Genomic DNA, 27,315 nt, shown 5'->3' on the forward strand with positions numbered 1-27,315 from the left:
AACAATGCTGGACCAGGCACCTCAGCTTGGGTAAACCACTTACACAACTAATTCCCACGCCCTTGGAGGTCTTTGCTATCCATATTAACCACTATCCTCTTTGGTCACCTTCCAGTTCCTTTACTTCCCCCAGCACTTCCTCAGCCTCACAGGCTCTTCCTCATTATCTTTTGCTTCACAAACCTCATGCCCTTCCTAGCCTCTACCAACAACTGTTGTTATACACATAGCTATTAAAAGTATATGCCCCCTTATGTATACGCTAATGTACCCACAACAGGGTACACACAGGCTAGCTTTTAAGTCTATTATAAATTAGGCCTCATTTTTTATACACCACATTTTATATAAACACCACAATTTTTGGTATAATAGGCACAAGTCTAGGTCCTTTCAGTTCTGTGCCACAGTCTTAGCACCTAGAGGCCAACCAAACAATGTCACAACTCCTGGCAGACCACATATATCAAAAAGCCCAAGATTTAGAAGGCTTTAATAAGACAAAGTTCTGTAGCTGCTGTAGGAGCCAATAACATTGCCTTGGCATCTCAAGGTAAATCCTTGTAGGGAACCTCTGGCTGTATGTAGGTCAGTAATATAGGAAAAGTCTCTAAAATAGTTCAATAGATGAAGCAACAAATCAAAATAGTCAATGATATTGCCAAGTTACAATCATACTCCAAGAGATTTCTTGAATCCCCACTCAGATCTTCTCTCAGATCCTTCCTCTACCAGGTCTTTTATCTGGCGCCACATTTTCTTTCATAAAACTATCAACCAGGCGCCTGGGTGGCTCAGTGAGTTAAAGCCTCTCTGCCTTCGGCTCAGGTCATGATCTCAGGTCCTGGGATCGAGCCCCGCATTGGGCTCTCTGCTCAGCGGGGAGCCTGCTTCCTCCTCTCTCTCTGTCTGCCTCTCTGCCTACTTGTGATCTCTCTCTCTCTGCCAAATAAATAAATAAATAAATAAATCTTAAAAAAAAAAACAAAAAACACACACCTATTAACCAGATTATTTTGGTCAACTTTGCAAATGTGCCCTCTCGAATACCAGTTTATTTACGGAGATAGATACCTGGGAGGTTGCCATGCTAGCCCAAACGTCAGAAGCGAATTGTGAAGAAACTTCGAAATAGGAAAGAAACTTGGACATATGATTTAGTGTCTGCCAATTATAAGCTTCATCTCCTGCCCATGTTCACTGCCTCCTTCATAATTCTGATAAGGTTCACCTACCACTCCCAAAGTGCAATCTTCCACCATTTTTAAAACTTGTTCAGTGAGGACTTCCACTGTATAAAGTACCTGAACACTGACCATTCTTTCTGTTCCGGACCTTCTCTTAGACAGCTATCCCCTCTACCTTAGATCATCCCAAAGCACTACCATCATGAGTTGTGTTACCCCAATTTAACGATGGTGAGGGTACTTCCTTACATCACAATGAAATTGCTGTAACATGTATATCAATTGCATAGAAAAATAAAGCTTCTTGCAGATGACATGATTATCTACATAGAAAGCTCCAAGGAATCTATACAGCATGGCAACTTTAACTAATACCCAAGTTTGGCAAGATCATAAAATACATAAAACAATCAACTGCATTTTTATATACCAACAATAAACAATTGGAAATTGAAATTTGAAAAATTGTACCATTTAATTTAGCACCAAAAAACACAGAGTATTAGGTATAAATCTAATCTAATAAAATATGTGCAGAATCTATGTGCTGAGAACTACAAATTATTGACAAAAGGAAATGGAAGTGTCCTAAACAAATAGGCAGATCTAAACAAATAGACAGACAAATACTCCATGTCTGTGGCTTAGAATATTCAATATTGCTAAGATGCTAAGTCTCCCTAAAGTTATCTATATATACTCAGTGCAATCCCAACAAAATTTCCATCAATTAGTTTATTTTTAAAAATCACAAAACTTATTTTAAAAATTATACAAAAGTTAACAAATTAAAAAGGCCAAAACATTTTGAAAAAGAAGAATGGAGTTGGAAAACTCACACCATCTCATTTCAAGACTTAAATAAGGCTACATATTAGCAAAATGATAGACACATAGATTGATGGAACCAAGCAGAGGCCAAAAGAAGACCTACACGTATGATCAATAGATTTTCCACAAGGGCTAACAGAAATTTGATGTTAAAAGGATACTTAGTAAGTGGATGTTCATGGACCAAAAACCACGGTCCTTGACCTCACACTTTATAAGATGAACTCACATGGATCAGAGACCTAAATGCAAAAACGTGAAACCATAAAATTTTTAGATTAAAAAAAGGAGAAAAGTCTTAGTGACCTTGGATTGGGCAGAGTTCTTAGATCTAAAACCAAAAGCACAATCCATGGAAGATGAAAACAGAACTTCATCAAAAACAAAATTTCTACTCTGTGAAAAACACTGATAATGGAATAAAAACACAAAACGCACAGAGATAAAATATTTGCACATGTAACTGACAAAGGACATATGCCTGGAACACATAAACTCTCAAAAATCAAGAACAAGAAAACAGTTCCCAGAGAAAATAGATACACATACAGGACACATTCAGATATAAAAGATGCCCAACACAGTCATTAGGAAAATGCAAATTAAAACCAAAGATGTCACAATAAACCTTTTCAAATGGTAAAAGCAAAACCCTAATATGCATTGATGGTAGGAATGCAAACTGGTATACCCATTTTAGAGTTGTTAGCTTTCCATACAGTTAGACATACTACACAATTCCACTATTTAAATTTTTACTAAGACAAAGAAAACCTGTGTTGACACACATATCTCTTTGCAAATATTTATCACTGTCTTCTTCATAATCGCTAACAACTGGAAACTCAAATATCCTTGAATTCATAAATGGATAAACCAAACACGATTCATCCATACACTAGACTACCATTCAGCAGAGCCACACATCAAGATTCATGACTCTCAGAAGCATAAAGTGAAAGAAGCCAGACTTGAAAGATTACATACTGTATGATTCCATTTTAGGACATTCCAAAAAAAGTAAACTATGCAGACAGGAAACAGGCAGATGGCTGCCAAAGGCAGGGAGAGGAGACAGGGAGAGGGGTTGACTACAAGAGTACAAAGGAATTTCAGGGTAGGGGGTCGGTCTTGGAAGTGTTAAAACATCTTGATTGAGTTGGTAGTAATACAATAGTAAGCATTTGCCATGACACAGAATGATATACCTAAGAGTCGATTTTACTATACCAACTATTCCCTAATAATAATTTTACAAAAAATGTTAGCTTGTAGAATTTTCATAGATGTCTTTTATCTCACTGAGGAATTTTTATAATGGACACTGATTTTGTCAATCTTACTTTCCTCAATCTACTAAAATGATCATATATTTGATCAAGAGAATCCAGACATAAGAGGACACACATTGAACCAAAGAACAGACAACTAATGTGAGGTATAGCAATCAAACTTGATGCCACTGGAGGTGGGAATGACTAGAAATGTACACAAGGAAACATTCTGGTTTAATAGAAATATTGTATACATTGATTTTGGTGATTACATAAGTGTATACATTTGTCAAAATTCATGAAGTTGTAAAATTGAGATTTATGCATGTTACTGCATGCAAATTATACCTCAATAAAATGTTAGCATATAAAAGTGCTGGTCACAACCCACTGAAGTGATTGGGGACCTACTGGCAGGTTGATAAACACTAGTTCACAGGACCTGTAGGGCTGGGAAAATAAGCCCATGGGTACAACTTAAATGTCCTCCAAGCCTTGCAGAATTCCTCTTCTAAGCACATTTCACAGAAATTTTTAAAGAAGAACCGAATAAAAATTTCACATATGACCATTCTCCCTTTCACTCATTTAACATTACTAAATACCTACCATGTGTTAGGCACTGAAAACACGGAATAGATTTGGCAGTCAACAAATCCCTATGCTCTTGCGAGCTGATACTCTCATGGAATATAAAATTCTGGCACTTCCCTCTCAGCCCTTCAGTCAACTTCAGATCAGATGCGTCCTTCCTAAGCCTCACTTCCGTCTATTATCTGCTAAATGTCAGCGTTCTGAATGAAGTCCTTATGTCACTGCTCTCATGAGGCTTTTCTGCTGTGTGGTCACCCAACCACTGTGACATGTCAAGCCCTGGCTAAATACTGACTCTTTTATAAAATGCTTTGTCTTCTAGGACAGTTCTGATAATTAGACTATTTCAGCACCCATTTGAGGTATTAAAACATATTTTATGGAGCTTCTTTCCTGTGCAAATTGTCTGGAGAAGGCAAGTCCTTATCACCCTCATCATCAGCATGTACTCGCTGATGAATTATAAGACTTGAGCTCCAACTGAAGCCCTTCCCACATTCCTCACATTTATATGGTTTTTCTCCAGTGTGAACTCTCTGATGGGCTTGAAGGTATGAGCTCCAACTGAAGACCTTACCACACTCCTCACATTTGTACGGTTTCTCTCCGGTGTGGACCCTCTGGTGGGCTTGAAGATAGGATCTCTGTCTGAAGCGCTTACCACACACATCACACCGGTATGGCTTCTCTCCTGTGTGGACTCCACGATGAGCCAGAAAATTTGAGGCCCGACAGAATCCTTTCCCACACTCCTCACACTGATACGGTTTCTCCCCCGTATGGCACCTCTGGTGGGCTTGAAGCTGCGAACCCACACTGAAGCCCTTCCCACACTCTGCACACTGATAGGGTTTCTCTCCCGTGTGGACTCTCTGATGCACTTGAAGACTTGAGAACTGACTGAAGGCCTTACCACACTTCTCGCATTTGTAGGGTTTCTCTCCGGTGTGGATTCTACAATGAACATTAAGATCTGAACTCCGGCTGAAGCCCTTGCCACACGTCCCACATTTGTATGGTTTTTCTCCAGTGTGGCCTCTTTGATGTGCTAGAAGATTTGAGGCCTGACTGAAGCCTTTCCCACATTCCTCACATTTATAGGGTTTCTCTCCTGTATGGACTCTGAAATGAATGTTAAAATCTGAGCTACGACTGAAGCCCTTTCCACATGCATCACATTGATATGGTTTCTCACCAGTGTGGCCTCTCTGATGGTCCAGAAGATTTGAGGCCCGGCAGAAGCCCTTCCCACACTCCTCACATTTGTAAGGTTTCTCTCCAGTGTGACTCACCTGATGGGCCTGAAGGTGTGAACCTACACTGAAGCCTTTCCCACACTCTTCACATTTATAGGGTTTCTCGCCTGTGTGGATTCGACAATGAATATTAAGGTGTGAGCTGTAACTGAAGCCCTTGCCACATGCCTCACATTTGTACGGCTTCTCTCCAGTGTGGATTCGCTGATGAGCCTGTAGTCGCGAACGCCAGCTGAAGCCCTTTCCACACTCTTCACATCTATAAGGTTTCTTTCCCATGTGGGCTCTCTGGTGGACTTGAAGATATGAGCTCTGACTGAAGCTCAGCCCACAGTCCTCACATTTATAAGGTTTTTCTAATGTGTGGACTATCAGAGGAGCTTGACAATGTGAGCTTTTCCCGATGTTCCTCCCACATTCCTCATATTTGTGTGAATTCTCTCCAGTGGAGACTCTCTGGTGATGGTAAAGAGATGACCTCTGTCGTAAACCCTTAAACGATGTGTCATAATTCAACGATTTCTCTCCACTATGGACCCTCTGATGGGCTTGAAGGCTTGAAAGCCGACGGAAGGTGTTTTCACATTTTTCACATTTATAGGGCTTCTCTCCTACATGGGCTGTCGGGTTAGTTTGAAGATGACAGCGCTGAATGAAACCTTTCTCATGCTCCTCTGCCTGGTAGGTTTTTCCTCCCGGATCGTCTCTGTGGGGAACCTGAAGATGTGAATTCTGATTAAAGCCTTTACCAAACCCCTCATCTTTATAGAGTACATCAGCTCGTTTTTCCAACTGAGAGCCAGTTCCTTGAATACTGACCATGGAATCTTGGCACTGGGCTAATTCCTTTGTAACCTGTTGCCAGATCTGTGAGCAGAACAGCTCTTCATGTGGCAGGAACTTTGATCCAATTTCTTGAAGAGTCTCCAGGTCATTTAGATTCTTGTCTCCTAAAAGAATAATAAGAATTTAGAGATGAGGCATATAGACACTTGGTTCAGAGATGTCAGGGCTATAAACTTAGGTCCATTGAGAATCATACTAAGTTTAACATGGAAGAAACAGGTTAGAAATTTAGTGGCTGCAGATCAAGATTCCTAGGGAGTCTCTATAAAGATGAAGCTGCACTTTACTAAAAGCCTTGTCTTTGCTTCGGCATATGTCTGATAAATAGCTTCCACATAATTCTTCCTGTTGTACGCACATATGACCAAACGTTCAAAATGTTTAGTAAAACTGACAGATTATCAGAAAATGTCCCCAGGCAAGGCTGAAAATCTTTGCTTGAAAATTATTTCACTGCAAGTCTATTCTATGTTAGAAGCCTTAAAGCACTGGGTTGGTTGTAAAGACACGTGTTTGGGAGAAGCTATCTTATCACATTAAGTGCCTAAAATTCAGAGTATAAGCAGAGAATGGCCTTTCACCTCCTACTGGGAAATATTCTTCAGGACAGTAATGGGGGAAGAGGTTTACAGTACCATATGTCATTCCAAAACCTCACAGCAATAAAGTTCCTATCACCTCCAGGGGGGAAAAAAGTGACAAATCAGAAGTTTAATCTTTTACACCAGAGCAAGAACTTGTGAGGAGGAAATGAACAGGGTATGGTACAGATTCTCAAAGTCAATACTGGTCAGGAAGAGTTATGTTCTCCTTGGAACTCTGTTCTACCAATAGACACACACCTAGCTACCTGCTTCTTTTCAGATCACTCGTCAAATCATACCTTATCCACAAGGCCTCTTTTCCCATCCAATTTCCAGCAGTAAATTCTCCCTATCCCTCAATACTCCTGGCCATCTGCCTGGCATCTGCTTTACCCCGTTTTGTTTTTATTTTTTTGTTTTTTGTTTGTTTTTTTAAAATATTTTATTTATTAATTTGACAGAGAGATCACAAGTAGGCAGAGAGGCAGGCAGAGAGAGAGAAAGAGAAGCAGGCCCCCTGCTGAGCAGAGAGCCCGATGTGGGGCTTGATCCCAGGATCCTGGGATCATGACCTGAGCTGAAGGCAGAGGCTTTAACCCACTGAGCCACCCAGGTGCCCCAACCCCGTTTTGTTTTTAAACAGCACATATTACATCTGACGTACTATATATGTATGTCCATTATCTTTTTGTTTTATGTCTTCTCCCACCTGAACACAGCAGCCACAAGGACAAGCATTGTCACTGCTCCCAGAACCCTGTCAGTATCCAACAAAGACATGCTGAAAGAATATGTAAGTCCCAGTTTGCCTTCTTTATGGAGTTTGAACTAAGTTTCTTTTTTTTTTTAAGATTTTATTTATTTATTTGGCAGACAGAGATCACAAGTAGGCAGAGAGGCAGGCAGAGAGAGAGGAGAAAACTGGCTCCCCGCTGAGCAGAGAGCCCGATGCGGGGCTCTATCCCAGGACCTTGAGATCATGACCTGAGCTGAAGGCAGAGGCCTTAACCCACTGAGCCACCCAGGCGCCCTCTTATGATGTTCTGATTTGAGAAGAGACCTACATGAAGGAAGGGAGAGGCTGAGAGGATGACAGAGAGAAAGGGCACTTCTTACAGAAGGAAGAACAAGTAGAGAGAGAGGCTGATGAAGCAGGGCCGTGAGGGGAAGAGTGGAGCGCCAAAACTGGATGGAACAGACTGACATGGGGGCAGGTGACAGGTCACGTGTGCGGAGTGATGGGGGCAAAGCAAGGAGCAGGAAGTGGGACATCATAAGCCACTTGAAGTACTCCACTTTTACTCTGAATGAGTTAAGAAGCTACCAGAGATTCAAGCAGAGGACAGGATCTGACAAACATACAGAAGAATCACTTCGAGTGGAGAATGATTATAAAAGAGCCAAGGAGGGGAGGAAAAGCACGAGAGACTGCTGCAGAGTTCACAGGCCCGGCCCTGCTGTGGAGGCGACAGGAAGCACGGCCACGCGGCTCTCACCTGCGATGCCGCGGCCCTGGGTTGCTGTCTTTCCCATCTGAAGCTTTTCTCCCCTCTCGCACTGGAGTATTACATGTGGGATGAAGGGCTGATGCCCTGTCAAAAGGTAAGGACAAACATTTAAAGTTTAAAAATTACTAAACTACTAAAAATGTGGTTCTAACCATATCATTTTTAGGACATTAAAATCAGTGATTTCCAAACTGTTAATTACAACCCATCAGAAGACGATGTTTGATACAAAAATCCAGGATATGCGGGCCTTACCTGTAAATTACTGGAAAAAAAAGTCTGTTTTCTTCAGACTCTTTCCACCATTTCTCACATGATTTTCAGCAACGTGCAGTTATTGCCAAGGACTCGACTATTTTCTACCCTATTTCATTAAAAATGCTGGTCCAAGGAGAGCCTGGGTGGCTCAATCAGTTAAGCATCAGACTCTTGATTTTGGCTCAGGTCACAAAGTCAGGGTCCTGTGACTGAGCCCTGCATTGGGCTCTATGCTAGGTGTGGAGCATGCATGGGATTCTCTCACTCCCTCTCCCTCTGCCCTTTTGCCCATTTGCACATGCATACATACACTCTCACTCTCTCAAAAAAAAAAAAAAAAAAAAAAAAATCTAGTACAATACGCTACATATGTGTCATGAGAGATGACCACAGCAGTCATTGAATCAATTTACAGCTCATTTATAAAACACACTTTGATGATAGAAGACCAGAGAAATGTCATCCAGTTCAAGAGCTCCAAAGGATATATGCATCCAAGGATACAATAAACACTGCAAGGGACTGAAGTCCACAGGGCACCTGTCCTCACCCACAGAGAGCAGGTTCCTGAAGTTCTCCAGCATCACGTCTCCGTACAGCTTCCTCTGGGCGGGGTCCAGCAGCCCCAACTCCTCCTCCGTGAAGACCACCGCCACATCCTTGAATGTCACCGCCTCCTACAACACCAAGCACACGCAAATTCAATCTTGCACCCAACGGCTGCTGGGAGGAGCACTGAGAAAATTGGAAGGGATGTGTAGGAAGTAGTTTCAGATTCTAAGAGACGAAAGTCAATTTTACTACAATATAGGTAAACATTTCAGGTAATACATACTGTATCACATTAGATTTTTTTCTTTCCAAAATAAATACTAAAAAGAACTTTCAAATAAATATTAGCCTCCTGTCTTAATTATTTTCTTAGAATAAGTATAAGAAGAAAAAAACTGCAAAATCCAAGAATATGCCACTTCAAAATTATTATGTACGATGGCAGGTTTCCTCCTTTTCAACTTTTTCTGTATTTTATTCTTCCCCTCAGAAAATTTAAGTAGCCCTAATTCTCCACACCATACATAACACTGAATATAACCAACGTTTTTAAGTCCTATGTAATCTGATTAGTAAAAAACAACTTATTTTTCATTTTGCGCTTATTTGCCACTTAATAAATGATCACATTTTCATATATTTACTGGCCATTTTTATTTCTTCTTCTTTACTACCTTGCCAGTCAAAGTCCTTTGCTCATATTCCAATCAGGGTTTTATTTTATGACTGTAAAATTTCTACTAGAGACTTTAAGCTTTTTTTAAAAAAACATATATAAAACATATTTTAAAAAACATACATAAAAAACTCATGTTTTGCTATTTTTCCTGGATAGCTCTGTGTACAGCATGGTTTCTCAACCTTGACAGTACTCACATTTGGGGCCAGATAACTGCTTATTGTGGGGGCTGTCCCCTGCCTTTTTGGCAGCAGCCCTGGCTTCTGTGCAGTAGAGGCCGAAGCCTCCCTCAAGTTGGCGACACCAGAAATGCTGCCAGACACTGCCTGGGGGCAAAAATCACCCATGAGTAAGACCAGCTGGTGTGCAGTAGAGTCTTAACTATTTTACATGGAAACTTTGTGTTCATCATAGGAGCCCTGCATGTCCAGGAGCCGAGCAACAGAGATCCTAAAGGAGCCACTGAAGAGTGACCATGAAGAGGCAGTCCCATTAGCTGTGGTGTCTTCTGTACACAACAGCAACTAAGCACACACAGAAAGGCCTAAGTCCTCAAGAAGAATTATTTTCCCTTGCCTCCCTCTTTATCCAGAGTCTTTTGGGATCCGTTGGACCTTTGGTTTCCTGTGTGAGCCTAAGGAGTTTTCTAAAATTCTACAATCCTGTTTCTTTGGAATTAACATGCAGGGGCGACCATGGACTGCCTCTTGAGGCTGGTCGGAAACTAAAGGCAGTAAGAAAAGCATCAGTATGTCTTCCTATACTAGTACTTTTTAAAATTAAGAACACTATTACTTTGATAAAAAATAAATCAATAGGTAAATAAAAAATATAAATCAGGGGCACCTGGGTGGCTTCGTTGGTTAAGTGTCTGCCTTCAGGTTAAGGCATGATCCCAGGGTCCTGGGATCGAGCCCCACATTGGGCTCCCCACTGGGCGTAGAGTCTGCTTAAGATACTTGCTCTCTCAAAAAAAAAAAAAAAAAGATTCTTGCTCTTTCTCTCCCTCTGCCCCTCCTGCTCATTTCCTCTCTAAAACAAATAAATAAGTTCTTTTTTTTTAAAGGACTCTAGTTTTCTTATGGGAAAATACAGAAGAATATTTTCTCCATGTGACACACCAGTTATGCCTGGCTACACTAGGCCAAATCAGAGTGTTCTATGTGCAAAATCCCCAAGGTACCCCTAGCAAGTGTCCTTTCTCAATTTAGATTCCTAAAGCATTAAGAACAAAGAATAGCAAATGCCTCAACCTCAAAATTCCTTTTTGAGGAAAATGGTTATGTTAGGAACATATTAGTACAATATTCTTTCAAGTATGTAAAAATCAGAATTTATTATAATGTCACTTTCCTGGTTTTGCTTTTTTAAGCTTTTATTTAAATTCCAGTTAGTGGGGCACCTGAGTGGCTCAGTGGGTTAAGCCTCTGCCTTCAGCTCAGGTCATGATCTCAGGATCCTGGGATTGAGCCCCACATCGGGCTCTTTGCACAGCAGGGAGCCTGCTTCCCCCCTTCTCTCTCTGCCTGTCTCTCTGCCTACTTGTGATCTCTGTCAAATAAATAAATTTTTAAAAAAATATCTTTAAAAAAAAATAAAATAAAGTAAATAAATAAATAAATTCCAGTCAGTTAGCATACAGTGTACTATTAATTTCAGGTGTACTATAGAGTGATTCAACATTTCCCTACAACACCCGGTGCTCATCATAACAGTGTTCTTTAACACAGTAAAAATTCTAAATGACCAGGGCGCCTGGGTGGCTCAGTTGGTTAGGCATCTGCCTTCAGCTCAGGTCATGATTCCAGGGTCCTGGGATCAAGCCCCATATCAGGCTCCCTGCTCAGTGGGGAACCTGCTTCTCCCTCTGCCTGCCCCTCTCCCTGCTTGTTCTCTTTCTCTCAAATAAATAAATAAAATCTTAAAAAAAAATTCTAAACGACCTAAATGTCCAAAAATGGGGCAGAAGTTATGAGACACACACACACGCAGACACACACACACAGAGTCCATCAATTCAAGGGAATATGATATAGCCATTAAAAATGTAGGGAATAGGGGCACATGGGTGGCTCAGTGGGTTAAAACCTCTGCCTTTGGCTCAGGTCATGATCCCAGGGATCATGATCTGGGATCAAGCCCCGCGTCGGGCTCTCTGCTCAGCAGGGAGCCTGCTTCCTCCCCTCTCTGCCTGTCTCTGCCTACTTGTGATCTCTGTCTGTCAAATAAATAAATAAAAAATCTTAAAAAAAATGTGGGGAATAAAAAAAACTAGGAACTATAATATTAATTAATTAGAAAAGCATAATTTGAAAATTTTAACTATATAACTATTATAACTATATGGTTACGAATGCATGTAAGGAAAAGAACATGGGAAAATGAAAACAGTTTTTATAAGGAAAATATAGTAAAGTGGGAGATTTTTTCTACTGCTAGTGACCTTTCTCCTCTATTTTACTTGTGAAATTATGAAATAAAATAACAAAAATTAATCTACACTAAAATAAAAAGCAGCAATCCTCTGGCACAGAAGAGATTCTGAAATGCCTGCTATTCTGTTTAACCATTTTCTTTTTTTCTTTTTTTTTTTTTTTTTAAAGATTTTATTTATTTATTTGACAGAGAGAAATCACAAGTAGGCAGAGAGGCAGGCAGAGAGAGAGAGAGAGGGAAGCAGGCTCTCCGCTGAGCAGAGAGCCCGATGTGGGACTCGATCCCAGGACCCTGAGATCACGACCCGAGCCGAAGGCAGCGGCCCAACCCACTGAGCCACCCAGGCGCCCTGTTTAACCATTTTCAAGAATGCATCTAATCGCAGAGAAATGAGACAATGGTTTAAAATTTAGAAAGGAAGCCCAACTCACCTTGAACTTGGTCATTTTGCCCTCGTCCTTCTAAGGAAGGGCTGAGTCCAGAGAAGGTACAAAAGGGGAAGGAGAAAAAAAAAAAAGCCATCAGCGTCTGGCCAAGACTGTCCTTAACCCATTCGACTAACATATTATCACTACCCATATTTCATGCTTCACATCAAAGAGCCATGGTGCCCTTTCCTCAGGGGGCTTGATGGGCAGAGGATGGTCTGGATTCCTGAGACCACTGATCCCTTTGGCTGAGAGCCCCTGCACAATGAACAACCTGCCCAAGCACACACAAATTCTCCTTGTCACTTTTAGGGTATGAATCTGATTCTAGGGAGCGTGGATGTGGAGAATTAAATACCCAGGTTGAGAAAGTAATCACCGGGGTCAAATGTTTTAGGTTCACTTACTAGCTGTGAAATCTTCGACAAGTTATTAATGTCTCCGTGCCTCAATTCTTTCATCTGTAAAAATGGAGGGATTAACAATGCTTATTTCATAGGATTGTTTTAAGAATTAAATCAGCAGGTACAGGACACACAGAACACTCTTAGGGTATCTTATTTCTTAGTAGCTGTAGAAAAGCAGATAATATTCACTAACATAAAAGCTGTCCTCATAAATGGTTTCTATCAATGGAGCCTTTGGAGGCTGTCGCTGTGTCCTGCAAAAATCACCTTTAACCTCCGAAATATACTATACTTTCTTGGTCAGCTTACTTAACGGGATGCCTTTGCAATAAGATTTAAGATTACGTGGATGACTTGTTTTCCTGCATAAAATAAACAGAACCTAAAATTTACCCTTTTAACCATTATTAAATTTGCTATTATTATTATTATTATTCACTATTAAGTTCATTAACCGCATTCCACCACCCATCTCCAGAACTTTTTTGCCATCCTCAACTACAACTCTGTACCCATAAAACAACAGCTCCCCATCAGTCCGCCCCTCAGACCCTAGTAACCACTACTCTACTCTCTCTCTCTGAATTTTACTATATGGACACCCGTGGGCTTTTCTGTTTTTGTTAACAGAGGACTGTTTTTTGAAAGATATGAGACCTTGTCAAATTTACTGTTAAAAGCAGGACCTTGAAAAAGACTCTCAAAAGCTTAAGAAGAAGTAATAAAAACCTGTGACTCAGGGGTGCCTGGGTGGCTCAGTAGGTTAAATCCTCTGCCTTCGGCTCAGGTCATGATCCCAGGATCCTGGGATTGAGCTTCGTATCGGGCTCTCTGCTCAGCGGGGAGCTTGTTTCCTCCTCTCTCTCTGCCTGCCTCTCTGCCTACTTGTGATCTCTGTCTGTCAAATAAATAAAAATAAAATCTTTAAAAAAAACAAAAACCTGTGACTCTGCAAGACTTATCTACCCATAAGTGAGGTGATCATTGTCATTATGTCATTCAAACTAACAAGGTATAATAATCCTAGTAAATAATTAAAAACAACAAAAACAGCAGTGGGTGGCTTTAACTGAGCACCAAGTACGTGCCAGGGACCTTACGAAGCACCTGGCACACCGTTTGGTGAAGGTACTGCCCACATACCTATGATGAAGTTACTGTTGCACAAGTCGTGTGACTTCGGTCCAACTGCCTACACCTCTGTGTCCATCCTCAGATACAACAAAGAGATCAAAACAGAATTTCAGCCAGAGGGTTACTGTGCTGGAATAAATGAGCTAATCTGTGCGATGCCTCTGGCATGGTACCGGCATTTTGGAAGTTCCCACTTGATGACGAGGACTGTGGCTTCCGTTTAACAGATGAAGAAACTGAAGCTTGATGAGGTCAAGACACACAGGCAGAAGTGGAATCCAGCTCTCACACCAGAACCGGTATTCTAGATGCTTCTCTGCTGCTTTTGAGGACAAAAATACACTGATGGGACTCCAAGAGGTCTCACAGGAAGAGAAACGAGAGCTGAGAGTAGGGTTGACAGACACGGAAACGGGGAGACGACTCTGAAGCCAAAGGATCTGCTTGAGGGAGAAGAGAACAGTGCTGTGAAGGGTGTAGGCTCTAGAATCAGACCACCAGTGTGTGAATACTGCATCCCCAACTTGCTAATACTTTGTGTCTCAAAGCGCAAGCTAAAACTGGAGATAATAATAATGGCAACAATAACATTACCAACCTCAGGGGAAGGGAAGTAGGTCTAAGTAACTATATGTCAGACACTTGGAACAGCATCTGGTGGCTTAAACATGCAACACAAGTGACTCGTATGGCTGCTCGACATGGAACACCCAAGGAACCCCTTCCTCGGGGTAGAGACAGGCAGAGAGTGGGTTAGATTCCTGAGATCAAGCCTTTTCTAGCTGAGCACCTCTGGGTAGTGAACCACCACCCAACCACACAGGTGGCCTGGATATAAGTTCTCCTTTTCACTCTCAGGGTAGGACTGATTCTGAGGAGGGTGGAAACTGAACATACAATAATCAGGTTAAGAGATTATTATTGGCCAATTGTTGGTTAATTTGTTACTTATTAGTTAATTACTATTACTTACTCCTCCATCTTTAGATACAGGAACCCTAGTATGGAAAAGGGCAATGGAAAACTTCCCAATCTTGGCAGAAACAGGCTTCTGGGATCTGTGCTTCACTTTGTTCTGACTCTATTTGCCCAAAAACTTTTGCTCAGTAAGAAGTGTTCTGCAGGGAGCCCTTTCCATCACCTCTGGGAAAAGGGGGATAACTGGTAAATCAATCTTGTAATTAATACTGACTCAGCTTTGTAGCTCAAGCACTTGAAACAGTGCTTGGAACAGGAACTGCTCAGGAGACACTCAGCAGTCCGTGTCAGGTTCTTAATGAATGAAGATTTCTTTGAGTTATTAAAAAAAAATTTTTCTTTTTAGAGAGGGAGGAAGAGAGGGGGGTGGAGAGGCAGAGGGAGGGGAAGGGAATCTTAAGCAGACTCCACACCCACCATGGAGCCTGACATGGGGCTCTGCCTCACAGCCCTGAGATCACAACCTGAGCCAAAACCAAGAGTTGGACACTTAACCAACTGAGCCAGCAGGCACCCCTGAGTTGTAAAATTTTGAGGCTGATCCCAGGTGGGAGGATTTGGAGAGCAGGTGTTTTATTTCCAAGATTTTCCTCCAAGTCTTTCACAATATTTGCAAGACCAAGGTCAACTTTGGAAGGAAAAGAGCCTCTGGATTTTTTTCCTAAGATTTTGTTTCTTTATTTTAGAGAAAGATGGCGAGCACAGGTAGGAGGTGGCACAGAGGGAGAAAGAGAGAGGGAATCCCAAGTAGACTCTACATCAAGCCCAAAGTGGGGCTCAATCCCAGGACCCCGAGATTATAACTTGAGCCCAAATCAAGAGCTGGACATTTAAGCAACTGAGGCACCCAGGTGACCCCTTTTCTTTTCTTTTTTTTTTTTTTTAAGATTTTATTTATTTGAGAGAAAGAGAGAGAGAGTCTGTGCGCATGCACGCACGCTGGCACGTACACATGCATGAATTGGGGGGTACAGGGAAAGGGGGAGAGAGAGAAGAGCATCTGGATTTTTAAAACTCCCATCTCAGGGCCCCTGGGTGGGTCAGTTGGTTAAGCGACTGCCTTTGGCTCAGGTCATGATCCTATAGTCCCAGGAGTGAGTCCCATATCAGGCTCCCTGCTTGGCAGGGTGTCTGCTTCTCCCTCTGACCCTTCCTCTTCTCATTCTCTCTCTCTTTCTCTCATTCTCTCTCTCAAATAAATACATAGAATCTTTTAAAAATTAAATGAACTAAAACTACCATCTCAGAAAGGTGATTTCTGCTTTTCGAAGTCAGTACCTACATGGACCTGGTACGAAATCCACACAGTGTGTCCATCAAAATATTCAGAGCAACTAGCTCACTGCCTACATAATTAGCAATAGACAGGTTAATTTATAAATTCTTCATTAAATGAGTTTATCAATTCACTGAACACTTATGGAAACCTCACTAAAAGAAATATAACCGGGGCGCCTGGGTGGCTCAGTAGGTTAAGCACCTGTCTTTGGCTCAGGTCATGATCTCAGGAGTCCTGGGACTGAGCCCCACATCAGGCTCCTTGCTCAGTGAGAAGTCCCTCTGCCCTTCATCCTGTTCATGCTAGAGTCTCTAGTGCTCTCTCTCTCTCTCAAATAAATAAAATTTAAAAAAGAAGAGAGAGAGATACAACTTGCTAGTTTGGTGATTATACGTTGCTACCTGGCAGAGTAGGGTATGGGGTCCTCTGGGTCCCCTGAGGCCCATGGAGCAGGTTCTACATAAACATAGCTTTTGCTGAGCTGTGGGGGATGACCGAGTTCTACTAGACCAAGAGAAGTAGAATCACTGGAAAACCTCAGGAGAACAAATTGCTATGTTGGGAATGAATACAAATCAGAGGCAGCAACAGATAAGCAGGTGGGTGGGATTCAACCTCCCTCGATGTGAGTCCCAGTTTTATCTGCAAGGCAGCAGGAAAGCCTTGAGGAAGGGAGGGTAAAAGATCCCTTTGTCTTGTAATCAGATTATTCTCTCAACAGAGAGATTGGAAGGGGAAGTGGCTGGGATCAGAGAGGACTGTTTGGAGGATGAAGTCAAGAATCATTTACTTCTTGGAGAGAAGGGAAGATGGTGGCAAAAGCAGGAGGACCCTAAGCTCACATCCTCCCATGAATACAACTGGATAACCTGGAAATTCCTACATACCCCAGTCATCAACCTAAACACTGACATAACAAACTCACAAGTAAAGGTAGAAGCCAAGAAGTGTGGAGCCTTGGTTTGGGAGAGAAACAAGATCGTGGCTTCAGTGGGGAAGAGGGAGCTATGGTTGTGGAGAAGTGTGAGAGACGCGAAAATGAATCTCCCATAGCCATGGTCTCAGAAAGCAAGAGGGGCCGCATTTCAGGAGTTCTTGCAACCAGCAGGGCTGAAAGCCTGTATGTAGTCTGAAAGGTCAGTGGGCCTGGCTCAGGCAGAGCTGGAGACATCCTTCTTGGAAAGAAGGCAGGACACAACACCTGCGGACATACAGCATGGAGGCAGCGATGGGAAGTGCAGAAGTGCGCCTGGGGCACATAGTGGGTAGGTTGTCTGCTCATCCTGAGAGTGTGTTCCAGAGAGGCTGCATTCCTGGAGAGACCCTCCTGGAACAAAGAACTGGCAGGAGCCACTGGCCCTCCCTCACCCGTCAGCATAAACACAGAGCCACTTGCAGGAACAAGCACAGCACTGACACTCCCTCTGTAACTTCCTTACACCAAGCAGAGCACACGCCACACTCATAGGAGACACTCCCCGAAGCACCAGGCACTGGGGAACAGAGAACACTACATGGCAGGACACTACAGGACTTCTTCTTCACAAAGCCATTACCCTCCAGTAAGGGAGATGTCACTGACTTTCTGAACACAGAGAAGCAGGCACAGACTTAGACAAAATGAGAAGACAGTGGAATCTGTCCCAAATAAAAGAACAGGGCAAGGCCACAGCCAGACATCTTAGTGAAAGAGATCTAACTAACATGCCTGATAGAGAATTTAAAGTAATGGCCACAGAGATACTCAGTGGACCTGAGAAAAGAGTGGAGGGCACTGGTAGGCCATTAACACAGAGCTACAAGAATAACAGAGATAAGAGGCTGAATAAATTAAATGAGAAACACACTCAACGGAATGAACAGCAGGCTGGAAGAGGCAGGGAACCAATTAATGACTTGGAAGACAGAGTAATGGAAAGTAATCAAGCTGAACAAAAGACAGAATAAAGAATTCTGCAAAACAAGAATAGACTTAGGGAACTCAGTGACTCCATCAACATAGTAACACTCAGATTATAGAGATCCCAGAAGAGAGAGAAAAGGGGGCAGAAAAGTTATTTGAAGAAATAATGCTGAAAACTTCCCTAATCTGGGAAGGAAACAGATAACCAGATCTAGGCACAGAGAACCCCCAACAAAATAAAAAAAAGCAGATCCACACCAAGGCATATTGTAATTAAAATGGCAAAAAATGTAGAGAAACAAATTTTGAAAGCATCAAGACAAAAGTAGTTTCTGCGAGCACTCAGTAGGAAAGGAACTCAACAAAGACTTGCAGAATGACTGCTGCAATGAACAGCTGACAGATATGTCGTGTTGATCAGGGCCTTATTATTTATCTCCTACTCTATGCTATAGTCAGTTAAGCATCCGACTCTTGATTTCAGCTCATGATCTCAGGGTCATAAGATCAAGCCCCATGTTGGGCTTAGTACTGGGTGGAGAGCTTGCCTGGTATTTTCTCTTTCCCTTTCCCTCCACTCCTGCACAAGTGCTCTCAAAAAAAAAAAAAAAAAAAAAAAAAAAAGGCATGGTAAAAAGAGGTGAAGAGATAGCAGGAAGAGCTGTTGCAGAATAACTTTTTGTCATGGATGCTTCTCGTACATTTGACCATGAAACCTGAACCAAGCAAGGGAGAGCCCATCATGCAGAAATCTGGTACTGGAAGGATGTGGAATTCAGCCAGAGAGAAAACAGAAAATATTTTTTGTTAAGAAGCATGAATCTGGGGTGCCTGGGTGGTTCAATGGGTTAAAGCGTCTGCCTTCGGCTCAGGTCATGATCCCAGGGTTCTGGATCAAGCCCCGTGTTGGGCTCTCTGCTCTGCAGGGAGCCTGCTTCCTCCCTTCTCTCTCTCTGCCTGCCTCTCTGCCTACTTGTGATCTCTCTCTCTCTCTGTCAAATAAATAAAATCTTTAAAAAAAAAAAAAAAAAAGCATGAGTCTGTTCTCTCTACCAGTGCTTCTCAAATTTTAATGTTCCATGAATCAAATGGAGACCCTGGAAGGTACAGAAACCTCTGTCTCACACCTAGAAATTCTAAATCAGAAGATCAAGGATGGAGCCGAAAAATCTACATTTTTAACAATATTCCAGAGGATGCTGATGCTGTTGGTTTCTGGGTCACTATGAGAGTAGCAACAGTCAAAACAACCCTCCAGATATCCTCGGACAGACTAAAGACTTGAGGTTTTCCCCTTCAACTCTTCTTCTAACCACAACAGAGCAAAAAGTTAAGAGAAAGTAAATACACTGCAATCTTCTCTTTCTCTCTGGTTCTAAAAATGGGATTAGAATCAAGGTTTGTTAGGATCGGAAAGAATACCAAGGGCACTCTAAGCACCTAATTTTACCCACAAGGAAACTCAAGCCATTCATAAAATACTCTCAATTTTTGCTGACATTTAATAGCAACTGACTTAGTACCTACCATGGCACCATTTCCACGAATGTTGTACATGTGCTATCTTATTTGATCTTCACAAGTCTAGAGATTGAGACAAATCATCCCCATTTTACAAGTAAAGAAGATAGAGCACAGAGAAATAGCTCTGTTCATGATCAACCAGTGACCAATAGAAAAGTCAAGATTTTCACCCAGAGCCTTAACTACTAGGACTGCGGTTCTCAACTTGGACAGCACATTAGACTCAAAAAGGAACTTAAAAAAAAAAAAAAAAAAAAAAGGGTTCAGGCCTTACTACAACTAATCAAATCAAGTCTGTGGAGGGGGGCGACTGAGGTGTGCACTCCTACACCCCTCCTACTGCCCCAGGCCACATTCTCATTGTCTGGTTAGGACACTGCACCAGGCACTAAGGAACCTAGGCAATATGGCGCCCAAGCCCTTGTCTTATAAGCAGCGGTTGTCAACTCTTGTGTACATCGCATCGTAAGGCCCGAGATTCCATGTGCTGCCTATACAACTTTGAGCCTCACAGGGCCCAAAGGCCTAGCCATGAGTTACTCTGTTCTCTCCAGATATGGTCCTGGCCCCTGATGCTGGGGGAAAGGCTCCCACCCAGCTACTTCCTCTATATATGAACCAGGGTCTAGATTCAATACTATCTGACATCTTTTATTCCAACCTCACCAAGAGCCTGCTAAATCACAAAGCCAGTCTGTCAAAAACCCAGAGAGCACACAAGAGCCCTCATTCTCCTGACCACTGACCCCAACCTGCCTCTTTTCACTAGTACCCAATACAGATGTCTCCACCTGGTTATTTGCTGCCTCTCTAGTCATAAAAGCAAAACCCCCTTCCTCTCTCTGCTTCCCAACCCTGCATGTAACAGGCTTCATATGGTCCTATGTAGCAGGCTATGCCTCTTGGTTCTGGGGGAACCATAGTGTTAAAAACCTTCTTTCTCAATGGAGTGAACCTCTCCATGTTGCCACACAATAGCCTGTATAACTTTAAGACCCGAAAAAATTCACTCTACCAACTGGACCAGATGCACCCCACTCAGTCCTCAACCTAACAGCCTTTACCTCCCTGCCAGCTGTCAAATTATTCAGACAAGCTAATCAAATCTTCCTTCAGGAGCGAAGGGTCACTTTACATTCCTGTCACTACAAAAACCCCCTACTACAGTCCCTGCTGGTTTACTCTATTTTGGGCGCAAGCCCCACACGGCCCTACACGGCATGTAGTGTCCTCCGCCCAAGGGCTGTGGGTAAGCTGCTGCCAATGACACCTGCCCAGTGTCGGGTGTTACGCCTTCAGCCGTCTCATACTACTTAGAACAAGGATTCGCCTTCCTACACAGGGTGAATAGGAGGTGATCAGAACAGCCTCAAAATCACCCAGAAAGCTAATAAACACAAAAACCAAGGCTCACTGATACAGTAAAACTCCTAGATCTTTGTAGTCTCTCTATTTTTGACCCAGTTCCCTAAAGTGATTTTGATATGACCATAGTTTGAGAACCACCATGTCAGTCTATCCTGCCTATCCAGGAGTTGTCTGAACTGCTGAAGGACATCCAGAAAATCAAGGGCAGGGTTAGACCTGGCACTGAGGCCTCCTAAGTCCAAACTCTCTGCTTCTCTCCATTGTATGATGCTCTCGGAGGCCTAAGGAGCAAGAGTAGCTCATGAATGCCCCTGAAGGCAAATCCCCGGAGTGAAAAGAGAGCTTCCATGAAGACCAGTGCGATCTGACAAATACAATGCAAGTTCCATAGTATAATTTAAACGTTTCTAGTAGCCACATTAAAAAAAGTTAGAAGAAGCAACTGAGCTCAATCTTAACAATATATTTTATTTAACTCAATATATCCAAAATATATTCAGCCTACGATCAACATAAAAATTCAACCTGCAATCAACATAAAAATTACTGAGACATTACACTCCTTTTTTTCATACTAGTCTTTGAAATACATTGTGTGTCTTACACTTACAGAACATCCCAACTAGCACTAGCCATATTTCAGGTGCTCAATTATCACATAACTTGAAACTTTTTAAAGCAACTGAGACCAAATAACCATCCCCCAGGGACTTTCTGGGTTCAAGACAGCAAATTAGTGTTAGTTATAAGTTTAACCAATGGCTATTACAGAAACTATTCATTTTTGTTCAACTGAATGACGGAACTAAAGTAGGGAAAATGGTAGGCAGGTGAAAAAAAGAATACCTTAAAATCCCCTTTGCCCTTTCGATAACTTGCTGCATTTTTCATGTCACATAGCCACCTATAATAGAAAAAAAAAATGTTAGTTTGTAATATGTCGAGGATTTACAACATCCTAAGCTATGTCAAGCACTTTACATAGCATTTCTCTTTTAATATTCACAAAAACTTTAGGAGGTGGGTACTGAGAGTCCTATTTGGACAGGTAAGAAAACAGAGGCACAGAGAAGCTAAATACTTTGCCCAAGGTTATCCAGTCAGAGTGCCAGAGCTAGGTCTTAAACCAAGCTGCTCAAGTTTGATCCTGTTTTGCCCGCTACTGACTGCCCCCTCTCCTGCCCCACTGCTTGTTTTCTCGCTCTTTCTGTCAAATAAATTAAATTTTTAAAAAGATTTTATTTATGTATTTGACAGAGAGAGACACAACAAGTAACGGAACACAAGCATGGGGAGTGGGAGAGGAAGAAGCAGGCTTCCCGCTGAGCAAGGAGCCCAATGCAGGGGTTCGATCCCAGGATCCTGGGAACGTGACCTGAGAAGACAGACGATTAACGACTGACCCACTCAGGTGCCCCAATAAAATCTTAAAAAAAAAAAAAAAAAGAAAGAAAGAAACATTAGCATCAACTTGTTTCTAAGAAAATTTGTTTTAGACCATGACATATTGGGCATAATGGTACATCAGCTTCTGAATACTCTTGAAAAAGTGGGTGGTATTCCGCAGCCCACCACAAGTGAGATCAAAGATAAGGAATGTGAATATAGATTATCTTCCTATTTTCTTTCCTAATCCCAGGCTGGGACTCCCCCTTCGATGGCTACTCACTGAATAACTCTTCTCTACTAACTTCTAGGTTGCTGCTAGGCACTCTGGAAAGAATATGACAAGGTCCTGGAAAACAGCCGTCCCTGAAGCCAACAAGAGAGAAAAGAAATCAAAGTTATATGCCAGTGGCAAAAGCAACCTCAAAGGAGCAAAGACAACCCCTCATCTTCCCTAACTGCAATTCTTTCTAACCTTCTCCTATGAGTAATATTCTCATTGCCAAGACTGAAAACCTTAGAGTTGCTGTCGATATCTGTGATGGACTGAATATGACCCCCTAAAACTCTTATGTTGAAGTTCTAAACCCCAGTTCCTCAGAATGTGATGATATTCTGGGTTCAAAAGTCAGCAAATTAGCAGAATATATTATATTTGGAGATAGGCCATTTAAAGAGGTGATTAGCTTAAAATGAGTTTTTTAGGGCAGTTCCTAAACCAATCTGGTTTATGTCCTAGTAAGAGGAAATCTAGACACACAGAGGGACAAAAGAAGCAGGCACGTAGAGGAAAGGCCATGTGAGAGGACACAGCGTGAAGGCAGCCAAAGGGAGAGGCCTTGGAAGAAACCAAACCTGCCAACACCCTGATCTTTGACCTCTAGCTCCAGATGTAACAAAATAAATTTCTGTTGCTTAAGTTCGTTACACCAATCCTGATGTATTAATAAAATCTCCCTTCCACTGGTTTTCATATATAAACAATTTGTGATAGCTTTTCAGTCCCACCAACTCAACATCTGGGTTTGCTTTAAAATACTCAAGGAGAAAGGCACCTGGGTGACTCAGTCAGTGAAGTGTAGCCAGTGTCTTCTGGAGATTTTCTCTCCCTCTGCCCCTCCTCCTGTGCACGCTCTCTCTCTCTCTAAAATAAATGAATAGAATCTTTTAAAATACTCAAGGAGAGCTATGAAATGTATAAGCCTGATGATTCACAGACCTGTACCCCAGGGGGCAAATAATACATTATATGTTAATTAAAAAATGATTAAAATAATCAAAGAGAAAAAAAATATGTGTGTGGAGAGCAGAGAAGCAAAAAAAAAAAAGAAAAAACTAGCAAGGATTGACTCAGGGTGATTGTTACATAGGAGTTCATTATATCATACTTTGGGTATGCTTGGAAACTTCCACAGTAGAGTTAAGGAACTAACTATAAATACTGGGGTAATAATATCATAAAATAAATAAACACACATTTAAAAACTGCTAAACAGAATGCACTAAAATGTTTTTAAAAACTGTCTATATTCTAGATTAGGAGTTATTCTTATTGCTTTTCTGTATACATTTTTATATTTTGTAACTTCTCTAAGATGAGTGTGCATATCTTCCATAATGAGAACATGAACTATAAATATTGTCTGAAATAAAAGGAAATGAGAATGCTTCTAAAATTTTATAAAAAGACCAGACTCATGAATCCTGCTTTCAAAATACTTTACATTAAAATTCCAACCTACCTCTGTAACTTGATCCCAAATGACTTGACTCCTCTGCAGCCAGTTTCCTATGGTTAAATATTTATATAGCTTATTTTTCTGTTTTGTTTCCTAATTCCAATTTGAGGACTTCAAACTTTGGGGCCAAGGATATCCACACATAAGGCACACACACCCTGGATTCAAATCCACTTCACTCACTAGCGGTGTGACACAGGATAAGTAACTTAGGCTCCTCTGCCTCCATTCTCTCGTCTGTACAATAGAGGCAGTAACAGTATTCACTTGAGAGGGCTTTGTGAAGACTGCGTTAATTTTTATAAAACCCTCGGGACGATGCTTAGCACTCCAGGTGTAACCATGAAGACCATCACTCACGTCCTGTGCATGTTCTCCATATTTTCTCAATTATTTAACAGTTGCTCATGAATGAAATACCTTCTATCACCGTAGAAGAGGAAGACGAAAGCGCAGTACGGTCGCAGCGGGGCTCTGCTGCCAAGGGGTCCTCTTTCAGAAGTCAGGAGGCGGAAAAGAAAGGAGCCTGAGATGCTGCAGTCTGGTCTGTGGCCCTGCAAAAACCGCAGAAGGTATTTGTGGGGGACGCTCTCTTTCTAAAACACGAGTCAGAAGTAGTCCGGGCAGAGCCTCCTGTCCCGCAAGGATGAGAAGAGCCAGTGCCACCTGGAAGAGTTTGCAGAGAGGTAACTTTTCTGACTACTACTGTAGTGTTTATATTCACAACTGACACCCTGCCACACGTCCGAACTGCTCCAAACAGTTCACTTACACTCTATGCCATGGATTTACAAGACAAATGTGTAAGGCAGGTAATATCCCCGCTTCCAGGAAAGGAAACTGAGGCACGGAAAGGTCAAGTTCTAGGAAGTGACAGAGCCGTGTGGAAGGGGAGGGGAAAGCGAGCTGGGCGGCGGGGAGACGGGTCCGCCTCCAAGCCTGAGACCCGCGAAGCGCCCCAAACGTAGAGGCTCCGGCGAGGGGAAGGCAGGCAGCCGCCCCCGCCCCTCAACCTCGATCTCTGCCACGGGCCGAGGCTTTTCCTCCTTGTGACCTAGGGCCCGGAGCCGCTGATCTCATGCCAGGTCAAAAATTTAGAAAAGGTCGCGGAGTCCCGGGGATCACTCACCTCCCAGAGAGAAACGAAGGCCGCGATGTTAACCTCCCGCAGCGGAAATACCTCCGACTCTGCGGAGCTCCTGGACTACATTCCCCAGCATTCCCGAGAGGCACCCGGGCCGCTGTTCCGCCCCCGCGTGAGGCGGACAAGCCGGTTCCCACACCTACGGCCGGAATCCAATCCGGAGTCCACGAAAGGAGAGGGCTTCGCATTCTTGCCCTCTGGTAGCCGAATGCTTCCGAACACACAGAGCACTGTATTACGCTCTCCCATTTCTCCAGCGGAGCAAATAGTTTTGCGCTTTCCCGGAGCGGAAGTGCTCCAATCCCAGAAAGCGTCTGGACTACAAATCCCAGAATCCTCTGTAGGACTGAGCTTCCCGCCTACCTTAAATTTCTCTTTTGAATGATCAGGTGGAGTCTAAATAAACCCTCCGGTGTTGTGGAACTGGGCTTGCCTTTCTTTCTCACTGCTCCCTTTCACACCTGAAGTAGTTGGAAATGGGAAAAACAAAAGGAAAATTATTAGAAAGGCTGCTATGTGCTGGGTAAAAGTAGAGATCATAAAAGGGGCGAGCTGAGCTGCGCTGAACAAGCCTTCTTTATTACCCGAGCCTGGATTCACCTGTGACCAAGAATCCATTTAAAAGGAGATGCAACCAGAGACTCCTGGGTGGCTCAGTCGGTTGAGCACCTGATTCTTGCTTAGGTCTTGGGATCAGGCCTTGAGCTCAGTGTGGCGCCTGCTTGAGATTCTCTTCCTCTCCCTCTCCCCCTACACCCACTCACGCACTCTAATAATATTTTTAAAATATTTTTTTAAAAAAGAGATGCAACTATCCAGCAGGATATAAAACAGAAAGAGAAAAGTTCTCTGCTTTTCCTTCACTTCAGGAATTTTTTTTGTTGTTGCACTGGCAGGAAATTGGTTTTGGATTGGATTTCCCTGATAATTAGCGATGTTGTGCATCTTTTTTATGTACCTGTTGGCCATTTGGATATCTTTTTCAGAAAAATGTCTGTTTGTTCCTCTGCCCATTTTTAAAAATTGAATTCATTGGGGTTTTGTTGCTGTTGCTGTTACTGAGGTGTAGGCATTCTTTATGAGTCCTGACTCTTTATCTGATACATGGTTTCCAAATATTTTCTCCCATTCCATAAGTTGTGTATTCATTAAAAAAACATATTTATTTTGCTGTGCAGAGGTTTTTAAAAAATTATTTTCCACATTTTTATTTAAATTCCAGGTAACTCACTCTATTAGTTTCAAGTATAGAATTTAGTGATTCATCACTTACATACAACACCTGGTGCTCATCACAATTGCCCTCCTTAATAACCACCACCTATTTAACCCATCCCTCCCGCCCCCCCCCCACTCCCCGGACCCCCCTCCCCCAACCCAGTAACCATCAGTTTGCTCTACAGTTAAGAGTTTGTTTCTTGGGGCGCTTGGGTAGCTCAGTGGGTTAAAGCCTCTGCCTTCCCCTCAGGTCATGATCCCCCCCCTTTATTTTTTTAAAGATTTTATTTATTTGACAGACAGAGATCACAAGTAGGCAGAGAGGCAGGTGGGGGGGAGGGGAGAACAGGCTCCCCGCTGAGCAGAAAGCCTGATGCCGGGCTCAATCCGAGGACCTCGGGATCATGACCTGAGCTAAAGGCAGAGGCTTAACCCACTGAGCCACCCAGGCTCCCAAAAGAGAGCACTTTTAAGGAAATGGGGGTGTGGTGGCGAACATTTCCTGAACTGCAGTGCTACTGACCATTTCTTAAGTACACAGAAGAGTAACTGTACACAAAAACGAGCCACAATATTACTTCTACTTCTCATATACAAGATATCTTTCCATCTATCTGTCTACAATTTCTCTCATCAAAGTCATAATTTTCAGTATACAAGTCTTTTACCTCGTTTAAATTTATTCCAAAGGATTTTTATTTTTGATGCTATTGTGAATGGAACTATTTTCTTTCTCAGATATCCCATTTTTAGTGTATAGAAACCCAGCTGATTTCTGTATGATGGTTCTTTACGATACAAC

The 27,315-nt window shown here is 42.4% G+C and overlaps 1 protein-coding gene across 25 annotated transcripts; it reads right to left on the reverse strand.

Annotated features, from left to right (window-relative positions):
- Positions 1 to 3,505: 3,505 nt before the first annotated feature.
- On the reverse strand, positions 3,506 to 25,592 carry LOC101673815 (zinc finger protein 45). 25 transcript variants are annotated; one of them, XM_013063878.2, is made up of 12 exons: positions 25,281 to 25,546; positions 24,572 to 24,817; positions 24,155 to 24,201; positions 22,696 to 22,778; positions 21,873 to 21,930; positions 13,984 to 14,414; positions 12,841 to 12,894; positions 12,437 to 12,477; positions 9,767 to 9,895; positions 8,889 to 9,015; positions 8,069 to 8,164; positions 3,506 to 6,092 (listed from the first exon to the last, which is right to left on the reverse strand). In XM_013063878.2, exons 8-12 carry the CDS (start codon positions 12,449 to 12,451, stop codon positions 4,264 to 4,266), a joined length of 2,196 nt encoding a protein of 731 aa, XP_012919332.1. In that variant the 5' UTR covers positions 12,452 to 12,477; positions 12,841 to 12,894; positions 13,984 to 14,414; positions 21,873 to 21,930; positions 22,696 to 22,778; positions 24,155 to 24,201; positions 24,572 to 24,817; positions 25,281 to 25,546; the 3' UTR covers positions 3,506 to 4,263. The 25 variants fall into 25 exon arrangements, 24 of the variants coding, with proteins under 24 accessions (XP_012919332.1, XP_012919337.1, XP_012919346.1 ...); XM_013063883.2 differs by having other exon boundaries at positions 13,984 to 14,051; positions 14,148 to 14,414; positions 24,155 to 24,817; XM_013063892.2 differs by having other exon boundaries at positions 3,506 to 5,859; positions 5,962 to 6,092; positions 24,155 to 24,817.
- Positions 25,593 to 27,315: the final 1,723 nt, after the last annotated feature.

Source organism: Mustela putorius, unplaced genomic scaffold (genome assembly GCF_011764305.1).
Source record: "Mustela putorius furo isolate JIRA1106 unplaced genomic scaffold, ASM1176430v1.1 tig00000196_pilon_pilon_pilon, whole genome shotgun sequence".
Lineage (NCBI taxonomy): Eukaryota > Metazoa > Chordata > Mammalia > Carnivora > Mustelidae > Mustela > Mustela putorius.

What these genes read in the sequence shown, in the direction of transcription:
- LOC101673815 (XM_013063879.2), bottom strand. An exon ending in CAGGAACCTGCTCTCTGTGG is followed by an intron (nt 8,165 to 8,888) that starts GTGAGGACAGGT and finishes ACCTTTTGACAG; the next exon opens with GGCATCAGCCCTTCATCCCA. An exon ending in CCAGGGCCGCGGCATCGCAG is followed by an intron (nt 6,093 to 8,068) that starts GTGAGAGCCGCG and finishes TTATTCTTTTAG; the next exon opens with GAGACAAGAATCTAAATGAC.